At 41.7% G+C, this 10,741-nt stretch overlaps 1 protein-coding gene across 1 annotated transcript; it reads left to right on the top strand.

Annotated features, from left to right (window-relative positions):
- The first annotated feature begins 1,928 nt into the window (after positions 1–1,928).
- LOC115775498 (opsin-3-like) lies at positions 1,929–10,486 on the top strand. The gene is made up of 4 exons (XM_030723026.1): positions 1,929–2,247; positions 4,042–4,361; positions 9,381–9,632; positions 10,191–10,486. The coding sequence occupies exons 1-4, from the start codon at positions 1,929–1,931 to the stop codon at positions 10,464–10,466; spliced, it is 1,167 nt and encodes a 388-aa protein (XP_030578886.1). The 3' UTR covers positions 10,467–10,486.
- Positions 10,487–10,741: the final 255 nt, after the last annotated feature.

Below are 10,741 nucleotides of genomic sequence, written 5' to 3'. Positions count from 1 at the left end.
AAACGAGCACTGATGCTGACAGATTTTTGAGTGATGGTAGAACTGCTAGAGAGTGAGCTCTGTCATGTTTGAAGTGCTAATGTTTGCGACAGAGAAAGAAAAAAAACTACTTTAACGTTCATTATGGAGCCAATTCCCAGTACAGTGAGAGCAGTGCTGTAGTAATTGCATCTCTGGGGAGGAAAGCAGTGGGTGATTCTGTACATGTGAGCAGATGTGAATGTTCTCAGAGATCACCTTTATAGGGACTCCATTCAATTAAACCTGCGGTCTCTCGCTAAATTAAGAGAGCCAAATTAGGAAATGTCTTACTCAGAAGCTTGACCTAATTCCAGAAACTCTGACCAGACAGAAAAAGAGGAGAAAAAAAATGAAAGAATTGTCTGTCTTTAAATACTTATGATTATCTCAGCAGTAAAAGCTATAAAAGCAAACATAAAGGGGTGATGCCCACACAAAACCTGTGGGTATCTGAATGCTGTTGACCTATATTAATTGGATTTTGCCATTTAGTTTCAAGTGTTACTGCTCTGAACACTGGATCAATGGATCACCGTTTCCCAGCATAGCAGCATAATTGCATCACTGTTCTTCTGCAATCTACAGTGTTTACAGGCCAGTAATAATACCAGGCTTACAATTTACCTTTCCTGCAATATCCTTGGCAAGAAAACAAAACCATATTTCATCACAGTGCCGGGCTGTGGCATACATCCCTGCAGATGTGATTGAATGGAGTAGAACATAACGCTTCTTCTTTGCCTTGAATGAAAAACCTTCAAATGAATGAAAAGCACGTGAGTGAGTCAGTGGGTGAAATGCCTGGTTTAGACATTCCCAGTCTGTGCACATCCCCACATCTTAAAGAGATTTCTGCTATTTTAAATCAACCTGTAGGCGCGAGAAATGAGGTCAGACAAAACACGTCGCCGTGGGAACCCTGGTGACATTTCTCCGTGGACAAAATGAGGTGGAAAAAGAGCACCTCAAAATGTCACAGGACTTACAGATAGACATAAAAAATTTTTTAAAAAAGCAGCAGCAGAGCTGATGAACTGTCATCATTTGATTCCTGCTGCACATGAGAAGTTTCCCACAGAGGCTCAGAATACAGAATGTGTGTATTTATACTCTCATCATTACCCCTGTTTCCCTGCTATTATATATAAAAAAAAATGTACAGCTATAATAACAATAGTTAGAGATTAGTGTACTCACCAACAGGTAATAGAAAAATGTGTTAGAAAAAAATGATGCTCGGGGGAAAAATAAGCATCTGTAAAGAGAACATTTTAAAGCTCTGCATTATACTAACTGTGATATAATTAGCCCATGTGCATCAGAAGGAATGCAGTTTTTAACTGGATTATAACAATCCTCAATTAAAAATCATAAATGGATTTACATTTTTAAAATACGTGTGGCTGATTCTGAAATAGAAACAGGGTCAAATGTAAGTAACGCTGATGTTTGCTGAATGAATTCGTTTCATCTGTCAGGACCATCAAAGAGAAGCTCGCCCACTGACGGTCCCGCTAAAGTCTGGAGACTGAGGATGCTTCGGTTTCAAAATAAAAGAGGTGGAATTGAAAACAAAATAAAGTCGAAATAAAGCGGCAGCAGCATTATCTGTTAACTGTTTAGCCTAGAAGGTAGTTCAAGAAATAAATAAAGGCCTTTATTTAAACATTTATGTGTTTGACCTATATATTGAACGGAGGGGGAAATTACTTTGAAAGTATAAGAGGAAGCATGACGTTGCCGTTGAGTGAGACTTGTCCCTGGTATATTGACCTAGTTTTAGCAAACAGCGGTCTCAGCCTGGGTTTGAATTAGCGGCGCGCGAGGAGTCCGTGTGGGAGCGCACAGCATCTCGTGCCCAGAGACGCGCGCAGCACAATGCTGGAAACCAAGTTTGCATCCGCGAAATGAATCCCGCTAACGAAACCAGAGCCGGCAGAAGTACAGAACATTATATTTTCACACTCGGCACCTACAAACTTCTCGCTTTTACCATTGGGACCATCGGAGTGTGCGGCTTTTGCAATAACGTTGTTGTCATTATACTCTACTGTCGGTTCAAGAGACTCCGGACGCCTACAAATTTGTTGCTGGTCAACATAAGTTTGAGCGATTTTCTGGTTTCTGTCATCGGGATAAACTTTACCTTTGCGTCGTGCGTCAAAGGCGGATGGATTTGGAGCCAGGCGACGTGCGTCTGGGACGGCTTCAGCAACAGCTTATTTGGTGAGAGAGAATAAAATTAAGAAATAATTCATTCATTTATGCTAGCATAATGAATGTATTAACATTTAACGTTAAGTTTTTTATTTAAATATTTCCAAACAAATTAAATCTTTATTCATGTTTACCTCTATTGCCTTTATTTGTGTTTCTCACTATAAATAAGAAAATTAGGCAGAAAGCAGAGAGGAGCTCATTTATACTAAAACATATCATGAAGGACGTCACTTAAATGCATATTTTTATGAAAATTAGACTTTTTCTGGGAGCTCTGGTGCAAATTTCCTCTAAAATTGTGTTAAAATACAGACTGAACCATGCAGTCCCTCCCCACGCTGAGCTGTAGTGATATCAAACTGCCCTGCTGAGCTAAATATCGCCTGTTTTTTTTTCTTTTCTGTATTTATCAGGCAGTGTTGTTCGTGCGTGCTTCATGCAGTGAGGAATCCTTTGACACCTCCACTGTGGCTGTCCTTCTGTGTTAGCAAAAGTGTCCATTTATTTCCAGCACAAGTCTGTTCAGCAGGGAAGTGTGAGGAAACACTGAGGGTCATTGTCTGGGTCCCACTAGTGTAGGAATTAGAGCTCAGCAGGACGGTTGTGTGGTAATGAGCTCATTAGTGCAACCCTCCAAGTCTTTTTTTTTTTTTTTTTCTACTGCTTTAGCAAATGAAACCCAGAGAACCAGCTGGACTTCTGTCATCCTGCTGTCCTTTAAGTGACATTGTCTTTGCACATGTTCTAAAGGACACTTTTGCCCGCCTGTGTGGTGTGCAGCACTGCAGCAATGATTGAGTAGATCTGGTTTGCAGTGCTGATGTCAAAGGAGAATTCAGAATCAAAAGGCATGCAAAAGCTGTGTTGATATAAGACGCAGAAGTCTTTCATGAGTAAAGTGACATTGAAGCGAGAAGATGTTGCGTTCTGCCTCGTTTTCCCTTACTTGTGATTCACGACACGGCACTTCAGAAAAAGAAATCTTTTGTATGACATTTGATATGTGAAAAGCTCAAGGTCACACAGGTAGTCCTGGCTTGATTGGGTACAAACTGCAAAGCTCTGTATATCCTGTCAAAACTGAAGTATACAAAAATAACCCTCCTGGCTTGACAGTACATGTGTCCTCCAGCCCTCTATACACAAATGTGCTGTCCTCTTTGCACATTACTCCAAGTATTACTTGGCAGCTCACATACAAATACTACAGGAGCTGCAGCAATAAGCCCTGGCAGTTCTGTCCATGCATGTCCTTGCTGTGGCTCAAACTCAGTGCAATCTGTTTGTAACCTGTGCATCCGTTTACTGAAACTGTATCTGTGTTATTCATATGCATCAAGAGCTTAATAAACCTAGCTCAGACAAGAACTATAAGACATAACTGGATATACATGTATATAGGTTAGGTGAGGGTATATGAGGAAGCTTGACTAAATAATGCAGTTATTTTAGATGCTATACCAGGGGTTGAAGAGGTGCTCTTAAGCTTGCGTGCCACATAAACCTAGAAGTAAAATGATGCACAGGATGAACAAAAGAGCCACAGCCACTACAGTTTCTGTGGAAAAAGTAGGCTGTGTAATGCAGATGCAGGTCCTGGAGGTGTGTGTGCGTGGGAGTCAAGAGCCTCTTTCTGTGAGTCTTCACAAGGCTTTGCAATGAAATGATTGAGTGTGATGTCCAGCCACAAGATGCTCAGATTTGAGTGTGATGTGCACTCAGCCCAGACACACTGACCCAGATCCTGCAGTGAGCGGTCTGCATTACTCAGCTTGACTGTCTCTCTCCCTTTGCTGCCAGGTATCGTTTCCATCATGACTCTGGCTGCCCTGGCTTATGAGCGCTATATCCGGGTGGTCCATGCCCAGGTGGTGGACTTCCCCTGGGCGTGGCGGGCCATTGCCCACATCTGGCTCTACTCCCTGGCCTGGACAGGAGCTCCTCTGCTCGGGTGGAACCGCTACACTCTAGAGATCCACAGGCTGGGCTGCTCTCTGGACTGGACCTCTAAGGACCCAAACGATGCCGCCTTCATCCTCTTCTTCCTCCTGGCATGTTTCTTTGTGCCTGTTGGTATCATGATCTACTGCTATGGGAACATCCTGTACACAGTGCAGAGGGTAAGGAATGTAAAGGGCTACATTGGCAAATATCTGTGAAGAAAACATTAAAGATAACTGTAGGAATGAAAATCTCCTTTATCACTATTGGTGTAAAGTTTTATACCTTGTTATTGCTCATCACCAGTACAGACTGCAGTTGCAGTACCATTGACATTTTGACTGCTTTTAGGTCACATTCCTGAAACATTTTCAGTGTTTTTGCTTTAACTAAAATTTTCACTGCGGTTTTCTTCCCTTATCCTACAACTGACAACTCAACTGTACAAGTGAGATATCAAGAACCAATACAAAAACAAAACTCCAGCTTTGAGTTTAAACTGTTAATGTAATTCCAAAAAAAGTTGGGAAGCAATTTAAAATTTAAATAAATACAGAATGCAATGATTTGTAAATCTCATAACTCATATTTTGTTCACAGTAGATCATAGAAAACAAATCAAATGCTTAAAGTGAGAAATTTTACTATTTCATAAAAATATTAGCTAATTTTTAATTTGATGGCAGCAACATGCCTCAAAGTTTGGACTGGGGTAGCAACAGGCTGGAAAAGAAAGTGGTACTAAAAGGAAATCGCTGGAGGAACATTTTGCAACTAATTAAATTAATTGGCAACAGGTCAGTAACATGACCAGGTATGAAAAGAGTTTCTCAGAATATCCAAAAACTGTGTCTACAAATTGTGAAACAATTTCAGAATAATGTTCCTCCATGTAAAATTGTAAAGGCTTACAGTACATACAGTAATATCAAAAGATTCAGTGAATCTGAAGAAATCTCTGTGTGCAAAACTGGAAATCAATATTGGATGCCTGTGATCTTCAGGTTCTCACGTGGCGCTGCATTAAAAACAGGAATGATTCACTCATGGAAATCACTGCATGGGGTCAGCAACACTTCCAGAAATCAGTGTCTGTGAACACAGGTCACTGTGCCATCCACAAACACAGGTTATCATGCTAAGAGGAAGCCATGTAAAAATGATCCAAAAATACTGCTGTCTTCTCTGGACCAAAGTTCATTTAATATAGACTGGGCCAAAGTGGAAAACTGGTCAGACAAATTAAAATGTGAAATTCTTTTTGAAAAACATGGACATCACTTCCTCTAAACTGAAAGGGACTCAGCACTCAGTTCAAAAGCCTGTGTTTCTGATGGTATGGGGGGGCATATCTGCCTATGGAACTAGGAGTTTGCACATCTGCAAAGGCACTATCAATGCTGAAAGGTGTATACAGGTTTTTAGAGCAACATATGCTCCCATCCAGACAATGTTTTTCTCAAGGAAGGCCTTGCAAATTTCAGCAAGACAATGCTAAACCGCATACTGCAGCTATTATAACAGCATGGCTTCATAGAAGAGTCTGGGTGCTGAAGAGGCCTGCCTGCAGTCCAGACATTTCACTAATTGAAAACATTTGGCGCATTTCATTTGATCAGTATCAGCATTTATAATGGCTGATAAATGAAAAATTACAAAGTAAAGAAGAGGGAAGAAACACCCTTCAACTATGTGATGAGTATTGACATTCCATAGTTTGTCCACCAGAGGGCACTCGGCTACTTTGCTGTTGGCAGCACAGAAGTGTAACTATAGAAAGAATGGGATAAGACTCTTATCACTGATTGGCTGTACGGCCCAATGAAGCATCTGTAACAAAACACACTCAAAGAAAAAGGTGGCAGCTGAAAGAGAGAAAAATAGAAGCAGATACACAAACAAAGATACAGTATTTCTGTGTTGTTTGTGTGTGTGTGGTGTGTGTGTGTGTGTGTGTGTGTGTGTGTGTGTGTGTGTGTGTGTGTGCGTTTGTCATGAAATGTGCTCGATAATGATGATGAGATGCTGTAACAACGCCCCCTGGAACCCAGAGGCAGACAAAGACTCATCCATGGACCCCCAGGAGCACTGAACACCTGAGGCCACAGATCCCAAGGACTACTGCGTGCCCACCCCTGCAGAAGGAAGGGAGGCTAAAGGACACACATCCAAAGGGAAAGTGAAACAGAGGGAACGAGAGGCCAACCCAGCCAAGGGCCCCAGGTGCCCAAGAACCACCCAGCACCTTGCGGAGCCATGCCTCGCACCAAAGAGTTCCACTGACCATATTGCTGATGTTGGCATAAGGGTGATAGGAAGGCCCCAAACACGCCTTGCGGGAGTCGGCCAGTGGCACCACTCCCTCCATGATTATGACCAATAATATCATCAACACCTTAGAGGAAACAAGTGGTATACAGCATGTGTCAAAGTGATATTTCAAGCTATCACATAATTTGGTATGTCATGAAGTTCTTTATCATTTTGTGTATGCAAAAGTGTTGAGAATCTTAACGCTTTTGCATGCACAAAATGATTATCAGAATCTGAACAGTTTGAAGTGAATATTGCCCAGTACATCAGGAGCAAAAATTTGGTGAAATTTTAAGTAGTCCGATGGCTATACCAGAAACCACAAAAATACAGGTCATCATCCCAGAGGCTAAGTAAGCATACTAGCCAATAGGTTCCCAGATTGCGAATACTTAAATCCAGTGGGGGTTTTTTTTGTGTGTTTTCTAGACACAGTTATTTTATAGCTTTCAGCTAAATCCTGAACAATGCAGACTCTGGGGTGTTCATTTTAATAAAAAGACACTCCTTGACCTTAACTGGTCAAGTGCTGCCTTTTACTCCTCTTTCATTATAGCTTCTATTATCATATTATTCCTCTGTGCCTTTGGGGCTTGTCCTGTGCAGTGGAATTCATGCAGAAAGCTCGCTGCTGTGCCTCTTAGAAGCATCACCTTAAAATGTCCCTGATTGTGGCAAAAGAAAAGTGAGAGTTTGTTTAAAAAGCTCTAAATGATTTCCAAGACTGTCTGCATCACACTTTCCTTTCTTAAATATGCACAATCATGCAGGAAGTGTGAGCTGCTGCGTTCTCAGAGCCCCAAGCCCGAACTCCTCAGAGGCCTGCGTGGATTCATCACACGTCACAGTATTTTGGGAACATCTTCAAAGAGGAATAACTCACTACCCGGCAGGCTTTTTCTGGTTTGATACAAGAGCAGCTGGCCAGCTTGGCCAGAGTCAGAAAATCTCATTGTAGATGTCTGAAGACCTGGAGAAATAACAGAACTTAAGCATGGAAAAGGTTGTGGATTAATAAGAAAAAGAATGTAACAAACAGAAATTGTGAAATCACAAATATTGTATTCATGTCTACAGATTAGCTGCTGTATTCTGATCTGCAGTGCTGTGAACCCAGGTCTATTACTGAGGCATTTTCATGTTTTCATGAGCTTTCAGCTGTTGCCAACATCTTAAGAGCCACCTCACAGAGGAGGAAACAGAGGCAGAGCAGGGTAAATTATTGTAACCAGCAGATTAGCCTGACAGCTGTAGAGTTTTGGGTCTAGTTAAAAAAAAAGAAATAAAACCAAAAGAGAGAGAGAACTCCCAACAAAATGAAAACGTGACTAACTTTCTATCGCTTAACTATCCATCCACGTGGCTACCAAACCAAAACATTTACCACTGCATCCTGATGCGGAGCTTAAATTGATTTAATCTGAGTGGAGAGCTGGACTCGGCAGCCATCCAATCACCATCTTAATGATGGCAGCCAGGAGAGAGATTGTGCAGTATCTTAGAGTCAGAGGCCAATCATATAACGGGGAGCACACACTGTGTTAACACAAAAACTAGTGCCCGCTGACAGGATAACACAACACTATGGAAATAATAGAAATGTTACTGAAACCAACTCAGGCAGCAAATGAAATCAAACAGGAGGAGTAAAGGGGTCTGCTCCGGAAAGCAGGTTTAGTTCTGAGCTGATTCACTGAGAGATGATAAATTTTGAGAATCCAGTAATAATAATGTTGGTGGTTAAAGGTGCATCAGTTCAAAGTGACCACACATTTTTTGACATGTACTGAAATGCTGAGAAAACATGCAGACTACATGGAAGTAAAATAACATTTAAACTATTCAAGCTATAGAATTTTTTTTAAAAAAGTAACATTTTAAGCAGTTGTTGACTGGCCTGTGTCTGAAGTGTCATATAAATTTGTTTGGTTTAAACGTTGATTATTAATGTACGATAAATATTTCAGTGCAGGGGAACTGGTTGACAACCTGGCAGCTGTCTTAATGTGTTAGAAAGGAGGACACTGCAAAAGTTTGACTCTGAGCCAAGAACAAAACCAGCGTCCACATATTCTGTTTCTGTCCTTGTATAAAAGCAGGTACGTTAAAGATACTTCTTGGATCACAAACTAATAGCTCACAGAGATTTCTGTTCCAGACAAACAAACTTCCACAGATTCATTTGTTCTGATACGTGTTTCGACTCTAACTTTAGGAGTCAAACAGCTCCTGCAGCTGAAGGAGAGGTTTGTTGTACAAAATCCTACTAGCGAGCAGGTTAGGGTCACAAAGTCTGTTGCCATGGTAACTGACCTAGAGTTTAAATAACCTCTCTTTGACTAAGCCTGCTTTCTGGAACGGGTCCCAAGATGAAACGCAGGCAAAGCCCCTAGGATGATAAAAACTAAACCAAAGAAAAACTGAATGCAAAACACTGGAATGTGGGTACAGAGGCAGAAGGGCTGCCGAGGGAACAGCGCAGACGGGGGGGGGGGGGGGGGGGGGGGGGGGGGGGTGTTAGGGTAAGAAATACTTTATTAATCTGAATGTTGGAAAATTCCTATGGTGTAAAATTAAGGTAAACCTAATAAAACATAAAATACTGGCTTAGATGAGTAGAATACACTAATGAGGAAGAGCAGGCATATAAGCACATAAGATGGGGAAAAAGACAAAGGCAGGAAAAACAAAAAAACAACAAAGCAACTTTTCAAAAGAAAACTAAAACTGCAAACAAAAGACTGACAGAAATATACTGAATGACACTTAATGAGTCACTGTAACTTGTTAATACTGTGCAATAAATTACAGCAGAATCAAGCCGCTCTGCTTGTTAAAGAAATATCCCTTCATGTTGGCGTCCTGCTCTTTCCTGTCTCTTACAGCTGCGCTCTCTCCAAGACCTCCAAACGGTTCAAATCATCAAGATTTTGCGTTACGAGAAGAAAGTGGCTGTGATGTTTCTCCTGATGATATCCTGCTTCCTGGTGTGTTGGACGCCCTACGCTGTTGTGTCCATGATGGAGGCCTTTGGCAGGAAGAGCATGGTCTCTCCCACAGTGGCCATCATCCCATCATTCTTTGCCAAGTCCAGCACGGCATACAACCCACTCATCTACGTCTTTATGAGCAGAAAGGTTTTTAATCAAATCAATTTTTCTTTTTTTTATGTTTGGGGGAAAAAAACTACCTCTCCAGCACCAATTTATTTTTGTTGTTGCTCAAGAACCCTCCCTCACTGCACAGCCAAGGTTAGGCTGCTGTCTGGAATACATTATATATTTCACTTGAGAGCTGTGAATAGCCGCTTACTGTGTAGTGTGTCGATTTATTTTTTCCTCTCGAGTGACCACAGCTGAACCCATAATTAAATATGGACAACCACAACAAATCAATGGCATCTCAGTGAGGCGTGACGTTGTGTTCTCCTCTTGTGCAGCTGCATTTTTGAGTAGCAGTTTGCAGGAATATTTTACCACAAAATTACACAGTTTGATTTCACACTTTAATATATTTTAATCCTGAATCTGAACAGGATACATTTTTATTTTATTTTGTATATCAGAGTGAAATTGGCAGTTCCACTAGTCTTTTGGCTTGCTGGCAAGAGGCTGATCTCTGGTGCATTTGACATACTAATGAGTGAGGAAAGGCGGCTGTTGTTAAATACCATGCTTCTCTTTCTCCTGTCACAGTTCCGCCGCTGTTTGCTGCAGCTGCTCTGCTCCCGGATCTCCTGGCCGCAGCGCGGCCTCAAAGAGCGCCCCCTGGCGCCAATCGAGCGTCCCGTCCGACCCATCGTTGTGTCCAGTATGTGCAGCAGCAGCAAGGACCGACCCAAAAAAAGGGTCACCTTCAATTCCTCCTCAATCGTCTTCATCATCACCAGTGATGACTTCCAGCACCTGGATGTAACCTCCAAGGCTGGAAACTCCACGCAGTTCAACATTATCCAAGTGAGGCCACTGTGAGCCGTAAACAACAGACTTCTCACCCCACTCGTATGCCTTAGGACCTAACGTGCAATTCCAAGCCAAAAAATCCTGTCTGACCTCCCTGGCTGTTTCTGTGTCCACACATGGTTACAGACTTGTTACAGCGTAGTGTAAAAATCCAGCTGTAAGCTCAAGATCTCAAATAAACCTGTTTGAGTGGTAAGAAAGTGTGACACCCTCATCTAACATCAGCTGTTGTGATATAAGTAACTTCATGATGTAGTTAAGTACTAGTGGTATGCTTCTCACAC

Source organism: Archocentrus centrarchus, unplaced genomic scaffold (assembly GCF_007364275.1).
Source record: "Archocentrus centrarchus isolate MPI-CPG fArcCen1 unplaced genomic scaffold, fArcCen1 scaffold_165_ctg1, whole genome shotgun sequence".
Classification (NCBI taxonomy): Eukaryota; Metazoa; Chordata; class Actinopteri; order Cichliformes; family Cichlidae; genus Archocentrus; species Archocentrus centrarchus.
This window is presented reverse-complemented; position numbering and strand designations above follow the sequence as displayed.

What these genes read in the sequence shown, in the direction of transcription:
- LOC115775498 (XM_030723026.1), top strand. Translation starts at nt 1,929, where the DNA reads ATGAATCCCGCTAACGAAACCAGAGCCGGCAGAAGTACAGAACATTAT. An exon ending in TCCTGTACACAGTGCAGAGG is followed by an intron (nt 4,362 to 9,380) that starts GTAAGGAATGTA and finishes TGTCTCTTACAG; the next exon opens with CTGCGCTCTCTCCAAGACCT. An exon ending in ACGTCTTTATGAGCAGAAAG is followed by an intron (nt 9,633 to 10,190) that starts GTTTTTAATCAA and finishes CTCCTGTCACAG; the next exon opens with TTCCGCCGCTGTTTGCTGCA.